The 20181-nt window shown below is 46.2% G+C and overlaps 2 protein-coding genes across 3 annotated transcripts; one reads left to right on the top strand and one right to left on the bottom strand.

Annotated features, from left to right (window-relative positions):
* Positions 1-8500: 8500 nt before the first annotated feature.
* On the bottom strand, positions 8501-10600 carry Sat2 (spermidine/spermine N1-acetyltransferase family member 2). Of its 2 annotated transcripts, none has more exons than XM_036196725.1 (7): positions 10550-10600; positions 10026-10102; positions 9822-9873; positions 9587-9670; positions 9418-9519; positions 9233-9273; positions 8501-8857 (listed from the first exon to the last, which is right to left on the bottom strand). In XM_036196725.1, the coding sequence occupies exons 2-7, from the start codon at positions 10089-10091 to the stop codon at positions 8690-8692; spliced, it is 513 nt and encodes a 170-aa protein (XP_036052618.1). In that variant the 5' UTR covers positions 10092-10102; positions 10550-10600; the 3' UTR covers positions 8501-8689. The 2 variants fall into 2 exon arrangements, with proteins under 2 accessions (XP_036052618.1, XP_036052617.1); XM_036196724.1 differs by lacking the exon at positions 10550-10600 and adding an exon at positions 10249-10310.
* Positions 10601-14080: 3480 nt separating this feature from the next.
* On the top strand, positions 14081-19626 carry Shbg (sex hormone binding globulin). Its single transcript, XM_036195243.1, is given in 8 exon segments — positions 14081-14183; positions 15110-15113; positions 17303-17492; positions 17800-17961; positions 18148-18307; positions 18430-18566; positions 18870-19077; positions 19478-19626. Coding segments are annotated over 8 exon segments (1113 nt in total).
* The last annotated feature ends 555 nt before the right edge of the window (positions 19627-20181 follow it).

Here is a 20181-nt window from a genome sequence, read left to right as displayed (position 1 = left end):
CTCCTGTATCCTGGGTGGACCACGAACTCACTCAGTTGATGGGGAATGACCTTGAATTCCTGCCACCTCCCAAGTGAAATTACAGGCAACCTTGTCATTGCCCTGCTTGCCCTGAGTTGATTCTAATAGTCTAGGAAATTCAAGGCCATATTGAAAAGAAAATGCAATATGATCTGATACATAAATGCTGAGGAAATTCGAAACAGGGAAATTGTCATGGAGAAAACAAACACACACACACACACACACACACAAAAACCAAGCCTGGCCTGGAAGACGGTTCAACTTATAAAGCCTAACAACTGGGGTTCAGTTCCTGGACCCACAAGATGGGAGGAGATACTCACCTCCTGGAAGTTATCTTCTGACCATCACACGTGTGATATCACTCATGTTCACCCACACATATAACACAAAAAATTTTTTTCTTAATTTTTTAAATTTTTAATATTTTTTTAAAGTAAAAATATAAAGGAACAGCCAAGTGGCACAAACCTTTAATCCCAGCACTCAGGAGGCAGAGGCAGATGGATCTCTATGAATTCTAGGCCAGCCTAGTCTACAGAGAGTTCAAGGACAGCCAAGGCTTTATAGAGAAACCCTATCTTGGAAAATAAAATAAAATATGATAATAAAAAGGTACTGTGATATAGATTTGTACTAGTTTGTACAAGGCCTTTCAGTTTGATCCATAGCACAGTAAAAAAACAAAATTAAATCAATAAATGCAGTAAAATGGAATGTTATACTGAAAAAAATCCTGTAGACATTAGTAAGATATAACAAAGAGCAATGGAGAGATGCTCAGTGGTTAAGAGTACTGGCTGCTCTTCCAGGGGACCTGGATTCAATTTGAAGTACCCACATGACAGCTCACAACTCCAGCTCCAGGGGATCTGACACCTCACATAGACATACATGTGGTGAAACACCCAATATACACAAAATAAAAGTGAAATTATTTTTAAAATAAATACATAAACAAAGATATAACAAAGTCGGGCAGTGGTGGCACACGCCTTTGATTCCAGCACTCAGGAGGCAGAGCCAGGCGGATCTCTGTGAGTTCGAGGCCAGCCTGATCTACAGAGCGAGATCCAGGAAAGGCACCAAAACTACACAGAGAAACCCTGTCTTGGAAAAAAAGAAAGAAAAAAAAAAAAAGAATTATTAAGACCTAGAACCAAGGCTCGTCGTGATGCCATACACCTTTAATCACTGCCCTCTGGAAGCAGAGGCAGGTGGATCTCTGGGTGTTTGAGGCCAGCCTGGTTTATAGAGTGAGTCCCAGGACATCCAGGATTACACAGAAAAACCCTGTCTCAAGAAACCACACACACACATTGGCCGGGCGGTGGTGGCACACGCCTTTAATCCCAGCACTCGGGAGGCAAAGCCAGGTGGATCTCTGTGAGTTCAAGGCCAGCCTGGACTACCAAGTGAGTTCCAGGAAAGGCGCAAAGCTACACAGAGAAACCCTGTCTGGAAAAAAAAAAAAAAGAAAAGAAAAGAAAAGAAAAGAAACCACACACCCTAGAACTGAGGTTTTGTTTTGTTTTTGTTTTTGTGTTTGGAGGTGTTTTATTTTCCCTGGCTGGTCTGGAACTCACTATGTAGAACAGGCTGGCCACAAACTCAACAAGATCCACCTCTGCCTCCCCAGTGGATTAAAACCAGGTACCACCTGTCTCACAAATAATGCTGACTTAAATTAATTTTGAATTTTCCAGGCATGCCTTGATTCCAGAATGCCAGAGTCAGAGACAGGAAGATCTCTATGACTTTGAGTCTAACCTGGTCTACATAGTGAGTTCCAAGACAGCCTGGGTTATGTAAGAAGACTTTGTCTTTTTTTTTTTTTTTTTTTTTTTTTTTGTGGTGGAGCTGAGGACCGAACCCAGGGCCTTGCGCTTTAGCTCAGTGGTAGAGCGCTTGCCTAGCAAGCACAAGGCCCTGGGTTCGATCCTCAGCTCTGAAAAAAATCATTTTTAAATTTTATGTTAAAAAGCTGCATCGCAGTAGGCAGAGGCAGGTGGGTCTCCGTGAACTTGTGACCCACCTGATCTACATGCAGTTTTAGAGCAGCCAGAGATATATAGTGATACTGGCTCAAAAAAAATGTGTTTTTTAATTGGAGAGGTGTCTCAGTAGGTAAAAGTACCTGCTGTCAAGCCTGATGACCCGTGTTCAATCCCCAGGCCCCACACTGTGGAAGCTAAAAACTCACTCCCACAAGTTGTCCTCTGACCTCCACACATGAACCATGAGGTGTATTCATGGCCAAACAAAATAAATAAAATGTAGTAAAAAACTTTAAATTAAAAAAACCCTAATAAGGAAGCTGGAGAGATGGCTCAGTGGTTAAGAACACTTGCTGCTCTTCCAGAGGACCTGAGTTCGGTTCCCAGCACCCACACATCAGCTCACACACCTATAATTCTAGTTCTAGGAGACTGGACACTCCTTATCGCCTCTGTGGGCACCAGGCACACCCATGGTGCACCTTCACACAGGCGGACAAAACACTCATGTACATAAAAGTTTTTAAAAAGCCCAATTAACAGCTGGCAAGATGACTCAGCAGGTAAGAGAGTGTTTGTCACTAGCGATGGACAAAATGGAGTCCTGGAAGGTGTCCTCTGACCTCCACAAGCATGCTATGAGAAGGGCATGGCCACACACACACACACACACACACATATAAAAATAGCCCATGGTGCTGGCACCGCTTTTAATTACAGCACTCAGAGGGCAGAGGCAGGGGGAATCTCTGAGTTTGAGCCAGTGTGGTCTACAGAGCGAGATCCAAGACAGCCAGAGCTATGCAGAGAAACTCTGTTTCGAAAAACCAAAAATAAAAATAAAAATGTCCTATTAAGCATGGTAGATCTCTTCCGTAATTCTAAAATTTGTGAGGCAGAGAAAGAAGTTTTGCAAGTTCCAAGTCAGCCTGAGACACACCAAGACTATAAACTAATGAAATAAATAGAAACAATAGCTCTACAGACAACAGACCATCTACATGTCATGTATTTATTATTATTATTCTGTGGGTATGTGTGTGCATGATGTACATGTGTAGTGGGGACAACTTTGTGAAGTCTAGGGTATAGAGTGAAATTGAGGCCAGTTTGGGCAACTTAATAAAAGACCCTCACTCAAAACTAAAAGAAGTCTATGTATCCAGTTCAGTTGTAGCACACCTGCCTTGGCAGATGTAAGACCCTAGGTTCAATCCCTAGTACTGGAAAAAAAAAAAAAAAGACAAATATTACGTATTTTCTCTCACATTCGGAATCTATATAAAAATATCCATGCATACACATAAAGGGGAAGCATGGGTTCTAAAGGAGGAGCAAGGAGGTGATAGATGAAACACAATGTTGCATCCCCCCCCCCCCCCCCCCCCCGCCATAGAATCTAGATTCAACAGCATATATACATATATATGGCAAAAGAGGGATTCTTTGAGGAGAGGAGTATCAGAGTAGGGAGAAAAGAGAGAAGCCGGTGGGCAGGTATATTATGAGCAAGGTACAAAGACATATGTATTTGATATTCTAATTAAAACAAAAGAAAGGGGTTGGGGATTTAGCTCAGTGGTAGAGTGCTTGCCTAGCAAGCTCAAGGCCCTGGGTTGGATCATCAGCTCAAAAATAAAATAAAATAAAACAAAAGAAAACACTCCATTACAGGTTTGAGAACTTCCAGAAAGCTGAATATGGGGAGGTTCCTGGATGGTGGCCCACCTGGACAGGGCCAATACTCCAATTCCTCACCCCAGACATTTCTTCATCTGTATCCTCTGCAGTAGCATCCTTAACAATAAACTGTAAACATATTTGCTGATTCTGTGGGCCGTCCTAGCAAATTCAGTGGACCCAAGGAGAGGTTGTGGGAACCTGATTTATAACTAGTTGGTCAGAAACATTGCTAAAACATCTAGGGACTTGACTTTGGCCCCTGAAGTGAGAACAGGCAAATTGTGGGGACTGAGCCCACAACCTGTGGGATCTGTGTCCTTTCTGGGATCTGTGCCCTCTCTGGCAGATGACATAAAAGCGATGGAGTTAAAGGACTTCCCCCTTGGTGTCAGCTGTACTTAGTCTTGTGTGCACATAGGTCTGTCTTTGTGTATTCATGTACTTTCAGTATGGAGTGGGTATGGGGGCCAGAGTCAATGCTAAAGGTCTTCTCCATCAATTTCCACTTGCCTTTTTTCTTTTTTCTTTTTTTTTTTTTTTCAAGTTTTGTTACATTTACTTGTTGGGAGCAGGCATACCATTGCTCAATTATCAGGGTCCTAGAGATCCAACTTAGGCCTTCAGACTGAGTCATGTCATCAGTATCTCCACCTTCTTTTGTTGTTGAATTGGGGGCTCTGTGGGGAAGTTTGTTTGTTTCTCAAGGGTTTGACAGGCTTTCTCTGTGTAGCCCTGGCTGTCCTGGAGCTTGCTCTGTAAACCAGGCTGGTCTGGAACTCACAGAGACCTGCAAGTGCTGGAATTATAGGCGTGTGCCACCACTGCCCATTGGGCATGTTGTTGTTTTTATGTTACAGAATCTGCTGTACCTCAGGCTGGCTTGAACCTTGGAGCCTCCTGCCTCAGGACCTAGGACTATAGGTATGCATCATCATGTTCTTTGAAGTAGGGCCTCATATAGCCCAACACTATATAGTCAAAGCTGGCCTTGAACGCCTGAGATTCTTTTTTGTTGTCGTTTGTTCTTTGTTTTTCAAGACAGGGTTTCTCTGTAGTTTTAGTTCCTGTCTTGGATCTCACTATGTAGCCCAGGCTGGCCTAGAACTCACAGAGATCGCCTGGCTCTGCCTCCCGAGTGCTGGGATTAAAGGCGAGTGCCACCGTTGCCTGGCAATGCCTGAGATTCTTGCTTTCATCTTCCCAGTGCTGTGGTTAGAGGTGTACCACCCAATTGGCCTTGGTTTGGAGGTTTTGTTTTGTCTCAGATTATTTATCTTACGTATATGAATGTGTTGCCTGCATATACATATGTGCATCACATGTATGTCTGGTGCCCTTCGGAAGTCAGGATCACCTGGAACCATTTAGGTACTGGGAACCAAACCTTGGTCTTCTGCAAGAGCAACAAGTGCTCTTAACTGCTGAACCTCTCTCTAGCCCCTTGGATTTTGTTTGGTAAGACAAAGTTGCATCTGTAGCTCATACTCACCTAGAACTTGCTGTGGAGACCAGCTTGGCCTCTAACTCATGGCAATCCTCCTACCTCATCTTTCTGAGTTCTGGGATTGCAGGTATGAGCCACCATGTCTGGCTTGAGGTTGGTTGTGGGATTTCTGTTGTTTAAATTATTTTTAATTTATACATTTAATTTCATGCGTATCTTGCCTGAACATATGTATCTGCACCATGTGTGTGCCTTGTGCCCAGGTAGATGAGAAATAAATGGGGATCCCCAGGAACTGGAGCTATGTATGGTTGTAAAGCACCATGTGGGTCCTGGGAACTAAAACCTGATCCTCCAGAAAAGCATGAACTGCTTTTAGCTGTGGAGCCATCTTCTGCTCCCTTTAGATTGTTCTTTGTTGCTGTTGTTCTCATTTTATTGGGGGATTGGAAATCAAACCTGGGTCTTCCCGGAGCTAGGCAGGTGCTCTACCTAGCCCCAGCTAGGTTTTTTTTTTTAAACCCAGGGCCTTGCACACTTTAAGCAAGCGCTCCAGCACTGAGCTACAGCTGTAGCCAATTTAAAAGAGAAATAAAAAATTGTGTTTGTTTGTTTTTGTTTTTGGATACAGTGTTTCTCTTGTGTAGTCCTGGCTATTCTGGAACTTGCTCTGTAGACCAGGCTGGCCTCCAACTCAGGGATCTATAGTTGGTATAGTTGGAGTTTCTTTGGACTGCCAGGTCCCAAATAATGACATGGAGACTTTTTATTAATTATGAAAGCTTGGCCTTAGTTTAGGCTTGTACCTCTTTTTTTAAATGTAATTTTGCTTTAAACAAACAAAAAAAATAGAAGAAGAAGAAGAAGAAGAAGAAGAAGAAGAAGAAGAAGAAGAAGAAGGGGTTGGAGCGCTTGCCTAGCAAATGCAAGGCCCTGGGTTGATTCTCAGCTCCAAAAAAACAAAAACAAAAACAAAAACTGCCAAGCCGTGGTGGCGCATGCCTGTAATCCCAGCACTTGGGAGGCAGAGGCAGGTGGATCTCTGTGAGTTCAAGGCCAGCCTGGTCTACAGAGCTAGTCCAGGACAGGCTCCAAAGCTACAGAGAAACCTTGTCTTAAAAAACCAAAAAAAAAAAAAAAAGAGAGAGCTGGAGAGATGGCTCAGTGGTTAAGAACATTGGATGCTTTTCCTGAGTTCAATTCCTAGCAACCACATGGTGGCTCACAACCATCTATAATGTAATGTGATGCTCTCTGGTGACATTTAGGCATACATGCATATAGAGCAAGCACTCATACCTATAAATAAATAAATAGATAGATAGATAGATAGATAGATAAATAAATAAATAAGATTTTAAAAAAGAAGAAGAAAAGATTTATCTAGGCCAGGCAGAGGTGGTGCACACCTTTAATCCCAGCAGAGATCTCTGTGAGTTCGAGGCTAGCCTGGTCTACAGAGCAAGATCCAGAACCAGCACCAAAACTACACAGAGAAACTCTGTCTCCAGAAACCAAAATTAATTAATTAATTAATTAATTAATTAAATTTTAAAAAATAAAAAAAAATTATCTATTATGTATACAGTGTTCTGCCGGCAAGTATGCCTGCATGCCAGAAGAGGGCACCAGATCTCATTACAGATGGTTGTGAGCCTCCATATGGTTTCTGGGAATTGAATTCAGGACTACTGAAACAGCACCTCTGAGCCATCTTTCCAGCCACCCAACTAGCTCTTAAAACTCAAATTAACTCATTTATATTAATCTACATTCTGCCATGTGGCTTGTTACTGTTGTGGAATATTAATTTAAGATATGTTACATTTGTTTATGCTGTGGAACATTTGTTTAATGATGCAAACATGTGTTGCATTCTTTTATGTTGCATTTGTTTAACTCTGTGAAGCTGTGTTACTGTGCCTGTCTAAAATACCTGATTGGTCTGATAAAGAGATGAATGGCCAATAGCGAGGCAGGAAAAAAGGATAGGCGGGGCTCCAGGCAGAGAGAGTAGATAAGAGGAGAAATCTGGGGAGAGAGATCTAGGAGTGAGAGGAGGAGGAGGACTTCAGGGGCCAGCCACCCAGCCACCCAGCCACCCAGCCACTCAGTCACCCAGCCACCCAGTCACCCAGCCAGCCATGGAGTAAGAAGTAAAGAAAGGCATATAGACTAAAGATAAAAGCCTAGAGGCAAAAGGTAGACAGGGCTGGGCGGTAGTGGTACTCGCCTTTAATCCCATCACTCAGGAGGCAGAGGCAGGTGGATCTCTGTGAGTTCGAGGCCAGTCTGGTCTACAGAGCGAGTTCCAGGAAAGGCGCAAAGCTACACAGAGAAACCCTGTCTCAAACAAAAAACAAACAACAACAAAAAAGGTGGACAGGATAATTTAAGTTAAGAAAAGCCAGCTAGAAATAAGCCAAGCTAAGGCCAGGCATTTATAAGTAAGAATAAGCCTCCCTGTGATTTATTTGGGAGCTAGGTGGCAGACCTCCCCCAAAAAGAGTAAATAAACAAACAAACAAAAAACAACCCAACACTTTACCTCTGACTTCCCCCTAGTCTAGTTGGCAAATCTAGAGTGCCTCAGATTCTTCCCAGAGCTCCTTTCTCCATCTGGACGTCCTGCCTATCCTCTCCTGCCTACCGATTGGCCATTCAGCTCTTTGTTAAGCCAATCAATAGATGCCTTAAGCAGATGGGGTAAAAAGGAGACACATCTTCACACAGTGTGATCAAATATCCTGCAATGGGGAGCTGCCTGCCTGGGCCTCCCAAATGCTGGGATCAAAGGCCTGTACCACTCCACCACATCTCTTTCCTCCCCCCCCCTTGTTTTTTCAAGATAGGGTTTCTCTGTGTAACCTTAAAATCTTTTGAGACAGGATCTTTCCAAATCTTGAAGAATTCTCAAATCTCCTGCCTCAGCCTTCTGAGCATCTGGGATTATAGACCTGCATTATCAGGCCCAATTCCAGAAGAGTTTTTTTTTTTTCTTTTCTTTTCTTTTTTTGGTTTTTCAAGACAGGGTTTCTCTGTGTAGCTTTGTGCCTTTCCTGGATCTCGCTCTGTAGACCAGGCTGGCCTCGAACTCACAAAGATTCACCTGCCTCTGCCTCCCGAGTGCTGGGATTAAAGGCGTGTGCCACCACTGCCTGGCTCCCTTGTTCTCTTTTTAAAATCACAGGCAAGAGCTAAGACCAGGGTCTCCTGAGTCCCTGAGCCTGAGTACTCCTGGCTCCCAGCCTGTCCCCGCCCCATCAGAGCAATAGTCTCCCCTGAAACAAAAAGAAGGGTTTCAAAGTGGCCACACTGCGTCCTTTCACCAATTCCTCTACCCAACACCACACCAGGGAAGCCAAGGGTTTTATTTTTCATTCTCAACAAGACTGGTCCCTTTGCTTCCAGTCTTCCTGTGCCTCAGGAGGCCTTTGGGGTAGTGTCTGTCTGGTTCCCTGTCTGTGAATACAGTCTTAGGGAAACCTGATATGGTGATCCCAAAGAGTGGGCAGTAGAGAGAACTCCCCAGGGGCTGACGTCAGCATCCTGCCAACTCCTTCAGTGCCTCTTCTTCAAATCGAAAGGAGTGCCAGCCTTCTGCTTCAGTCAGATCTTGAGCTCCCAGAGACTTGTACAAGTCTATGGCCTTCTTGTTCCAGTCCAGAACTGCCAGGCGGAACTGGGAGCACTCCTTCTGCAGGGCAATCTGTGGGAGAAGATACTACTGACTGCCCTGGGCTCCAAAAAGGATCGCCAGGTGGTGGCGCACACCTTTAATCTCAGCACATGGGGAGGCAGAGGCAGGCAGATCTCGGAGTTCAAGGACAGCCTGGTCTAAGAGCAAGTTCTAGGACAGCAGGGCCACACAGAGAACCCTGTCTCAAAACATCAAAAGAAGAAGAAAAAGAAGAATCTTCCTAATCTCCTCCTTCAACCTCAGCACCCCCAAACATTCTAGGGGGTTTTGTTTGGCCGATTGGTTGTTTTTTTGTTTTTGTTTCCTGGCGGGGGTGGGGTGGGAGGGAGGACATGACACGGTGGGGGGGGGGGAGTAGTTTCTAACCCCCACCCCTTTGCTCACCTCGGCCACCTTTTTGATTATTTTGGTACCAATCCCTTGACCTGCAGTGGAAAAAGGGGGCAGTTGAAGGGGTATCAGAGGAAACCATAGACTGAGGTTAGGGGGCAGGGAAGGGGATGGGTCTGAGGATTGCTCGGTGGGTCTATGGGTACTTCGTGTCCACCCTTAGCCTCTGCCAGCAGTACCCCGATATTGCGGCATCACATAGATGTCCTCCAGATAAATGTTTCGTCCCTTCCATGTGCTGTAGCTGAAGTAGTATAGCCCGTAGCCCACCACGCGGGGCCCTGGAAATGAGAGGGAAGGCTAAGGCCTCTGGGAGAGAAAACTGAGGACGCCTGGGGGGTCCCTTACCTTGGAGCTCCCCAGACGCTGGAACAACCTCTGCCACCAAACAGTGAAAGAAAGGGTTCTCTCCAAAGCCATCAGCTCGCAGGGCTGTCGAGATTGGGGGTGTGACAGGGGCAGAGACAGAGAGGTGAGGGAGGGGGACGGAGGGAGGAAGGGAGAGAGACCGGATTAATGTCCAGTCCAGTAGTTACTGCGTTTTCTTCCACCTCACTCTCAGGGCCCAGCCGCAAAGCCCCACCTTCTTCACTGATCTTCACCTGATGGGACAGTTGCTCGTACTCGGCCAGTTCCTACAACAGCAGAACCAAGACATCATTAGGGCAGGAAGGGCCGGCCTGCCACTCAGAGCAGGGTCGAAAGGTACCCGCCCGTCTAACTCCCCCGCTCCGACCGCGCCGCTCCCGGCCCCACGGCACTCGGTTTTCCAGCCGGCAGGCTTCACCCGTATCATCCTCAGAATGTCTGCACAATCTCTCTCCCTGGCCTCTCGGATCCGCGTGGAAGCCATCCAGATCGTCCCTGTCAAAAGTCAAAGATCACAGACAGTCTCCACTTCCGTTCTTCAGGACCACAGAAAGAGCCTGCAGCTCAGGTCTCAACGAGCTGGAAATGCGGCACAGAGGAAATGCTAGGAGCTCCCTGACAGGGTTGGGGCACCAGCGGACCTCAGCCAGGAACGTGGATCGGCCCGGTGGTCTCTTCTGCCAGGAAAGGCCTTAGATTCTGCACCCCGCCCTCCAGCCAATCAGCTTCTGGTTAAGACCATTTTCCCCACCCCGCCCCCGGCCCCGCCTCGCCCCGCAGGTCCCGCGGCAAGGCTAGGAGCAAGTGGTAAAGCTTGCAGTTTCTGTCACATATTCCCTAGGCTTAAAAGTCCTCCTCTGCGCTGCTTTTATTAAAGTATGCTCCAGTTAGAGGCTTTAGTTTCCACTCAGTCGTCTAGCCGCGGGGGTATCCCAGACTCACTCAGCCGTCTCCTGGAGCTGTCTTTGATAGTGGAAGCCTTGTGCTCTGCCTCTTCCAGCTTTCCCTCCCTCCCTCCCTCCCTCCTTCCCTCCCTCCCTCCTTCCCTCCTTCTATCCCTGCCTCTCCCTCCCCCTTCCTCCCACCCCCCCTTCCTCCCTTCCTCTCCCCTTCTTTGGTTCTGGGCCTTAAACCCAGTACTTCTGGACAAACCCTACCCCTTGCTTCCTACGGCTGTTGGGTGGCTCATAGGGTTTTTTAATTTTCCACATTAGGTCCTATAATAAATCCCTGTAATTAAGAGTAATAGCAGAGGGCTGGAGAGATGGCTCAGAGGTTAAGAGCACCGACTGCTCTTCCAGAGGTCCTGAATTCAATTCCCAGCAACCACATGGTGGCTCACAACCATCTGAAATGAGATCTGGCACCCTCTCCTGTACATAATAAATAAATAAATCTTAAAAACAAGAGAGTAATAGCAGGTTCCTTATTCTCTTTTTCTCCTTTACTTCTAATAGGGTCTTCAGGAAGTGGGAGTTTTTCCTGGGTATGTAGCCCAGGCTGGCCTCAGATTCACCGTGTAGCCAAGAATGACCTAGAACTTCTGATTTTCCTGCCTCTACCTCCCAGGTGATGGGATTACATGTCAGTATATCTGATTTAGCCCCAGACCCTTGGTGCTTTGGGCTCAATATCCCTTGTTCCCCAGTAGCAGCTGGGACTACAGTCTTAGGCCACCATCGGCACCTGTATGGTTCATTTTGAGACAGTCTCACTGACACTCAGGCTGGCCTGAGACTTATTAGCAGTCCTCTTGCCTCGACCTCCCAAGTGTTTGGATTCTAGGTGTGAGCCACCACATCCAGCTTAGCCTTGAACTTTTTATTTTCTATTTGGTGAGTGTGCAGGCGTTGAGTGTGCAGAGTGAGGAATCAGTGTTTTGTCTTCTTCAATGGCTCTTCACCTAAATATTGAGACAGAGTCCTTTCAGTGACCCTGGAGCTCACCACTTCTAGACTGGCTGGCCAGTGAGCTCCAGGGAGCCACCTCTTTGCAACTCTGCCACCCCATCTGCCCAGGCCCTGGGGGCGTGGCGGGGCCCTGGGGTCACAGGTGAGTACCTCTTTGTCCAGGTATTGTGTGAGTGGTGGGCAGTCTGAACTCCTGTCTTCATGTGTGTTCAGAAAGCACTTGACCTCTTGGATCATTTCCCCAGTCCAGTGTTAAACTCTGGATCTCAGCCAGAGTTTATGTTTTTCCCCCTCATTGTGTCTGGTTTTTTGTTTGTTTTTTTGTTTGTTTGTGTTTACGTGTGTGAGTACTGAGTGTTTGGCCTGCCTGTGTATATGTACGACACATTTGTTTCTGGTGCCCTCAGAAGTTAAAGGAAGATGTTGGATTCCCTAGAATCGCAGTTGTGGATGTTTGTGAGCCACCTCATGGGTGCTGGGAATCGAACCCAGGTCCTCTGGAAGAACCGCCGGTGCTCCTCACTGCTGAGCTGTCTCTCCAGCTGCCTTTTCAAAATGATTTTATTTATTTTTTTTTTATTGTATATGCATGGGTGTTTTGCTTGCATGCATGTCTCTGTGAGGGTGTTAGATCCTCGGAAGTGGAGTCATAGACAGCTGTGAGCTGCCATGTGGGTGCTGGGAATTGAACCCTGGTCCTCTGGAAGAGCAGCCAACACTCTTAACTGCTGAGCTATCTCTCCAGCCCCATGTCCTTTTTTTAAAAAATTGTGTTTCTCTTCTGGGCTGGAGAGACGGCTCAGCAGTTAAGAGAGAACAAACAGAGATCCACCTGTCTCTGCCTCCAGAGTGCTGGGACTAAAGGCGTGTGCCACTATGCCCAGCATAACTTTCCTTTTAATATATAGTTGTTAATTTTTAAATTTTATTTTATGTGTATGGGTATTTACCTGCATGTATATCTATGAATAACCTATATGCCTGGTACCTACAGAGGCCAAAAGAGTGTGTTGGAGCCCTTGGACCTAGAGAGTTACAGATGGTTGTGAGCGACCATATGATGGGAATCGAAACTAGGTCCTCTGGAAGAGCAGCCAATGCTCTTAACCACTGAGCCATCTCTCCAGTGCTGCCCACACACCCCACTTTTTTTTTTTTTTTTTTGGTTTTTCGAGACAGGGTTTCTCTCTGTAGCTTTGGAGCCTTTCCTGGACTAGCTCTGTAGACCAGGCTGGCCTCGAACTCACAGAGATCCACCTGCCTCTGCCTCCCGAGTGCCGGGATTAAAGGCATGTGCCACCACTGCACGGCTACCCTCCACTTTTTTCTTTTCTTTTTTTCTTTTTTTTTTTTTTTTTGAGACAGTGCTATGTAGCCATGGTTGGCCTAGAACTTGCAACATAAACCAGGCTGACTTCAAACTCACAGAGATCCACCTGCCTCTGCCTCCCAAGTGATGAGATTAAATGAATGTCCAACTATGTCCAGCTACAAATATTTATTGCTTTTTTTTCACTATTTTCCTCCTTTATTTTAAACATTTGGGGTGTGTGTGTATGTGTGTGTGTGTGTGTGTGTGTAAGATGTTCCTGTGCACACCTGTACTTATGTGTCTTTGTGGAGGCCAGAAGACAACTTTCGGGAGTCAGTTAGTTATCTCCTTCCATCCTGTGGATCCTGTGGCATAAACTCAAGTCCTCAGGCTCGGCAGCAGATGCTCTTACCCACTGAGCCATCTATACCCCCACTTTTTAGAATAATCTTTCTATGTAGTCCAGACTAGCTTTGAACTCATGATCTGCTGTCTCAATCTCACCAATGCTTGGGTTATTGGTGGATTTCTTCTTAGTAGCCATTAAAACACACAGAGAGACAATACCTTCTTGTAAGAGCCGCCTCGTAGATGTGGGAAAGCAAAGGGAGGCGTTCATATCAGACACCGGGCATTCTGCCTGCGTCATTCCACAAAAGAAGCACTTTGTTCCTCCTTTGACAGACAAAGTCACTGGAGCACAAAGGTGAAGTGTGTCTCCCAAGGTCAGTCAGCAAGATGTCTGGGTTCCCCTCCTCAGCTTTAACCCCGGTAGAAGATGCACCTTAAGCAGTGAGAACTGTTTCAGATCTCAAATTGGCCTAGGCAGCCTCCCCTTGTGGGAGGAATGCTTGGAGGAGCCACACTGGCCAACAGGGGAGGAGAAGAGGTGAGATGCTCTCTCACAGATTTCTTGGCTGGAGGGACTCTGTCTTCCACCTCATTTGACTTCAGAGGGGCAGCATGGTCAGTGGCCCCACCTCCTGTCCCCCTCTCCCCCCGGAGCAACCTTTAACCCTCCACCACGCCGTGCAAGGCTGCCTACCCCCACAGGTGCTCAAGGCTCAGACTGAGCCACGGAGTGGACAGTGCTGGCGATGGAGAGCCGAGACTCTGGCCTGCTTGCACCGATGGCTATTCTTGCTATTGCTGCTGCCGTTGTCACCTCACACCCACCAGGGACAGGCCCTGGGACTCATTGTCCTTACCAAGGTACAGAACGGGACGGAGTTCCCACCCCTGTGGGTTTAAATGGCTGCATCATTCCGGCTCTGTCTTTTCCCTTCTCTCCTCCTCAGCAATGGCCCAGGACAAGAGCCTGTCTCTGTGATGACCATCGACCTCACCAAAATCAGCACACATAGGAGTCACTTGGCCTCTTTTTTTTTTTTTTTTTTTTTTTAACTTATTTCTATTTTTGTGTGCATTGATGTTTGGCCTGCATGTATATCTGAGTGAGGGTGTAGTTAGAGTATTCCTGCCTGGCCCAGTCAGGACAAATCTCTCTTACCCGCCAGTCCCACAGTTGCTCAGACCCAACCAAGAAAGCACACAGAAACTAACATTGTTTAGAAGCTGTATGGCCATGGCAGGCTGCTTGTTATCTACTTCTTCTCTCTTAAATTAACCCATTTCTGTTAATCTATACTTTGCCACATGGCTTGTGGCTTACCAGTGTCTTTACATGTTGCTTCTCATGGCAGCGGCTGGCGGTGTCTCCCTCCAGTCTTCTACTTCCCAGAATTCTCTACTCTCTTGTCCCGCCTATACTTCCTGCCTGGCCACTGGCCAATCAGAACTTTATTTACACAGAGCAATATCCACAGCACTTCCCCTTTTCTTTTTTTTTTAAGGAAGGTTTTAACTTTTATATAGTACAATTACATATAACAAAACAATTATCAAGCAAGAATTACAATTACATTATTAAAGAAGATATCCTATCTATCTTATATTTGTGAGTCTAAGGTAATATTTTTAACTTATCTTTTATCATAATTGAGGAAATTATAACTATCTAGTCTTCAACCACATCAAAGACCTCAGAAGGATATAATATTACCTGAGAACCGGGAGAAGGATGTAAGCGTTTTAGGAGTCTTGCAAGAGTAGACAGAGACAGCTGGCAGCCTGGACAGTCATCTAATGTTCCTTTGTAAAATTGGGGCATTTGTCTTCAGCCCACAGGGCTAGAGTCTCTCAGTCACTTCTCTCAGTGTCCTGTAGAATGTTTGGCAGTTTCTTCTGTGAAGCAGGAACCTGAAGGACCATTTTGTCAAGCAAAGTTCAGTGGTCACCTTTCTATGGGTCCTGCACGTCCAGTTGATCAAGCAGTCCAGGCAAGAACAGTTTCTTGCCCAAATGGCTATTTTTGTCAAGGTGAAGACAAATTTCATATGAAGTGTCTTTAATGCCCATCCTCCTCTCTGAAATAAATCAGTGCTGCCAGGAGCAGACATGTCTCACTGTCCAGAAAGTCTAAATTTTAAAAATATTTTAAATGCCATATTCTGTAGGTCTTTGAAGTATTTGAAGATTACCTATCTATCTGAAATATGTCTATGTATATCTAGAAGACTTAACTAACATGGCTATGAGTATGATTATCATAGATGACTAATTATTAATCTATTTTTAATTATCCATTTCAATTTAAAATGAGCAATAAACATAATACCTTAAACATGATTAGAAATATACATACAGTATAACAAAATTAACTTTAAGGTTGTATCAATAGACTAAAGTCTAAACCAATGTAAAACATTTTAAACAAGTTGTTGCTCTTTAGAAGTAAGTTCCCTAATCTACCCTTTCATCCTATTATACCTATATCATATCCCCCTTTCTTCTTTAGAAAGAGATCTCATTTATAATCAACCTGCTTTAAAGAAAAATATTGGTTTTTTTTTTTTTTGCCCCACACCAGAGGGCTCTTCTGATTTGGGACACAAGAATCTCTTAACCATTTCTTTTAGCAATATGTCTGGGTTTAGAGAAGGAGTGAGCCAATTTCATCTCCAAAGCCAGCTGGTAATTTTGGGAATGTTGGCGTAGTTTCTCTTACTACTTTCTGCTGGAGGGGGGCGCTGTATCTTATGGGGACACAAAGACAATTTTAGGATTATGGAGTAGTCCATTAGGGTGAACCTCTGAGCCAGTTGCCTTGAAACCATTCTGGATGTCGGATCATCTGGGCCACTGTGTCATCGGAGACCTTTCAGGTGGTCTTGTCTGATCAAACCTGATGTATCTTAATCTGGAATAAATCCATAGCCTCTGGCTTTCTGTGGAAACAAAAGCAGAGACTCTTTTCCAAAGCAACATATCCTTATATCCAAATTTTGAAGTCAAGGTACCTTTAAAGTTTACATATTTGTTTAACTTAACAGCTTTTATGATCAAATCTTTTTCTGCAGTTAAAAATCCAAAAGATAACATAAAACAGATTCTCTGTGTAATATCTATCTTTGTAAGACTGAAATGCCACTGTGGCTGTTGGCTCCGCCCACCTCTGCTTCCCAACATGGCGGTGGTACAGTTTACCACCAGCTCTGGGTCTGGAGCTATGTGTACCATCAACTATCAGAAGCAGTTCTATCAAAGCAGCGCATAGCCCAGAAATCCCCCCCCTTTTTTTTTCTAACTCGCAAAGGCTAAATCCACCATGCTGTAGAGTAAAGTGTCGCTTGTAGATTCCTCATTCCCGCCACACTGCAGGTCAGACGCACACGCCCTGAACCCGCCACAGTAGCTCAAACCCGCAGGCTGCCGCTAACTTGAGGGAGCCAACTAGGAAGCTGTTTTTAGCTCCATCTTAGAATCTTTTTTCTCAGGTTTTAGGTGGAAATTCTTGCCCCACGTTGGGCGCCATTTGTAGTTAGAGTATTCCTGCCTGGCCCAGTCAGGACAAATCTCTCTTACCCGCCAGTCCCACAGTTGCTCAGACCCAACCAAGAAAGCATACAGAAACTAACATTGTTTAGAAGCTGTGTATGGCCATGGCAGGCTTCTTGTTATCTACTTCTTCTCTCTTAAATTAACCCATTTCTGTTAATCTATACTTTGCCACATGGCTTGTGGCTTACCAGTGTCTTTACATGTTGCTTCTCATGGCGGCGGCTGGCGGTGTCTCCCTCCAGTCTTCTACTTCCCAGAATTCTCTACTCTCTTGTCCCGCCTATACTTCCTGCCTGGCCACTGGCCAATCAGAACTTTATTTACACAGAGCAATATCCACAGCATGAGGGTGTCGGATCTCTTGGAACTGGAGTTACAGACAGGTGTGAGCCGCCATGTGGGTGCTGGGAATTGAACCCTGGTCCTCTGGAAGAGCAGCCAGTGCTCTTAACTGCTGAGCCATCTCTCCAGCCCTGTCACTTGGCCTTCTGACCTCCTCTTCTGGGCCGTGTTATCTCCCTAAGTTCCTTTTCCCCCTCAACCCTGAAGCCCCCACACCCTGTGTCCTTCCAGACCCTATTCCCCCTTTGAGTTTTGAACCTTGGATCCAGAGGGGGTGATTTTTTATGGGGACACCAACACCAAAGATGATTGGTTCATGCTGGGACTTCATGATGGCCAGCTTGAAATCCAGCTGCACAATCTCTGGGCTCGGCTTACAGTAGGCTTTGGCCCTCTGCTGAATGATGGGAGATGGCACCAGGTAAGAGAACTCTGCCTCTGTGGGGAGAGGTCACCTTGATCTGATGAGGAAGGAGAACAGGAGCATCCCTTCGCCATGGTCCTCTCTTCTTAGCAAGACACAGTCCCTGTGAAGTAGCTATTCTTGTCTCTGTTTCATCAGATGGAAATCCCAAGGCTGAGTCAGTATGTAAGTGGAACAGTCTGGGTGAGCCACGGATGTGTCTACAAGGGCATCTTCTTTCAGCTGTACTCTGAAGAAAGTGGAGGCGATAGGCTGGGGGGGGGCTCCACTTCAGCTTCCGTCTGCTCCTGACCATGTCCTGTAGGTGGAGCTGAAGATGAATGGAGATTCACTGTTGCTGTGGGTGGACAGGAAGGAGATACTGTGCCTGAGACAGGTCTCTAGATCCCTGGATGACAATTCCCAGCCCAACAAGAGGATCGCTCTAGGGGAGCTCCTCCTCCCTGCCTCCAGTCTTCGGTTCCCGGTAACTACATTAGGGTCAAGCTAGGGAAGCCTACATTCAGATTTTAGGGAGAGGGAGGTGGAGTAAGAGCTACATGGAGAAAGCTAAACCTTAATGTTTCTGAGGGGATATGCTAGGGGTTAGGATTCAGATACCCTGGTTCCACCATCCCAACATTTCCCTCCCCTCCACTCCCACCCACTTCAGCTGGTGACTGCCCTGGATGGCTGAATATGTCGAGATATTTGGCTGGGCCACCAGGCCCAGCTCTCATCCTCTGCCCCTAGTAGCCTCGGAAACTGTGATGTGGACTTGCAACCTGGATTGTTCTTCCCTCCAGGGACCCATGCAGAATTCAGTCTCCAAGGCAGACTTTTCAAAATCTGTTTTCCCATCCATGTCCAGTTCTGCCTTCCTTTGTCTCTCTTTAACACTGTGCCCATCTTTCCATAAAACCTAAGGCCTCAGGAGAATCATTTCTCCCCCTAGACATTCCCCAGCCTCACACAGACCCCTGGAGCTTTTCTCTGGAGCTGGGATTAAAGCTGGTGGATGGCTCAGGATGCCTCCTTGCTCTTGGGACAGGAACAAATTCTTCTTGGCTTAGCCTTCACCTCCAAGATCAAGTAAAGGAAGAGGGTGGGATGCTGGCTATAGTTAGTGGATTCTGGGGAAAAGGAAGCAAAGGGGGCTTTTAATAGTAGAAAGGCTTAAATAGTGGAGAGTCAGAGACATCACAGAATGCAAACAGCTTTTACATAGACTGCTTGTTTATTTGGGGCTGGGGATGGTTTCATAGAAGGTCAAAACAGGAAATCACATGGAAGTATAGCGCAGAGGCCGAATTAAAGCAGATAAGGGAGCAGCAAAGTGTAGCTGTGGCTCCTTCTTTCCTCTCTCAATGCCTGTCTCTGCCCAGCCCACTGCAGAAGGTGGTGCTGTCTTCTGGAGTAGAACCCAAACTAGCTTTACCCTTAGACATGGGGCTCCCTCTTCAGCTGAAGCTGCATGTATTCAACATGGTCTTGAGCCAAGGGCCGAAGATGGAGGTCCTTGCTGTGTCCCTGTCGAGACTGGATTCCCTCCAGAGACTCTGGTCCCACCCTCAGGGCCATCTCTCTCTTGGGGCTTTACCAGGTAAAAGAATGCTGTTTAAGTATATTAGCTACCAGGAGAGAAGACATATTCCAAGGGAAGGAGACCTCAGTGAGAGAAGAAAGGGATGACCTGTGGGGTGTTGCTCAGGCATGCAGTGCAAGCCTAACGTGCATCAGGCCCACGGTTTTATAACTAGAAAGTAAGATTGGAATAAAAATGGGGAGCTAGGCGTGGGGATAGATATATTTACAGTCAACACTGGGGAGGGTCAGGCAGGAAGCGCGCACATTCAAGACCAGCCGGGGCTACATAGCAAGACTTGGTCCTAAAAAAAAAAAAAAATTAAAAAGGGAGAGGAAGTGATTGTGGAAATTCAGGTTGTGGAGCAGGAACTATTCAGTCTGAGCCACCCTGGTGCTCTGATGCCACCTTCCTCCAGGAGACAATTCTTCTGCTTCCTTTTGCTTGAGTGATCTTTGAGTACAAGGACAGAGACTGGACATAGACCAGGCCCTGAACAGAAGCCAGAACATCTGGACTCACAGCTGCCTTCAGAGTCCAAATAATGTCACCCCCACTCCCCACTGAACCCCTTTTGAGGAGGAGGCATGGTGGTACATGCCTGTAAACCCAGGACATGCCTGTAAACCCAGGACATGCCTGTAAACCCAGGACAGGTAGAGTTGGGAGAATCAGGACCTCCATGTCATCCCTGGCTAATAACATGTTTGAGACCAGCCCAGGCTATGTGCAACCTTGTCGTTAAAAATAAAAAGGAACTTTGAATGTAACTAACTCATTTATTCAGCAAATATTTACTGTGCTCTGGCAGTGGACCAGGCCGCGTGGCAAGCAAGCATTGAGATGTATTGAAGAGCAGAAACAACCATGCTTCCTTTTGATACTCATGGCCCCGTAGGAGAGGTGGGTTCGCTTCGAAGGGCAGCAAACAGAAGGACCATTGGAAAGTCTATGTCCTGCAAAAGTGAACTTAGAGAGTCTTACAAGTGCAGAGACTATGAGGCTTTCTGGAAGGCAGAAAGAGAGCGCTTTCCTGAGGATGTGGTGACTTAGGCTGAGCCCCGACAACAGGAACCATGGACACACACACATCAGTTTCTGGAAGCCCGGAGCCTGACCTCT

This window comes from Onychomys torridus, chromosome 8 (assembly GCF_903995425.1).
Source record: "Onychomys torridus chromosome 8, mOncTor1.1, whole genome shotgun sequence".
Classification (NCBI taxonomy): Eukaryota; Metazoa; Chordata; class Mammalia; order Rodentia; family Cricetidae; genus Onychomys; species Onychomys torridus.
The sequence above is the reverse complement of the archived record's forward strand: the minus strand, read 5'-3'. Positions and strand labels throughout refer to the sequence as shown.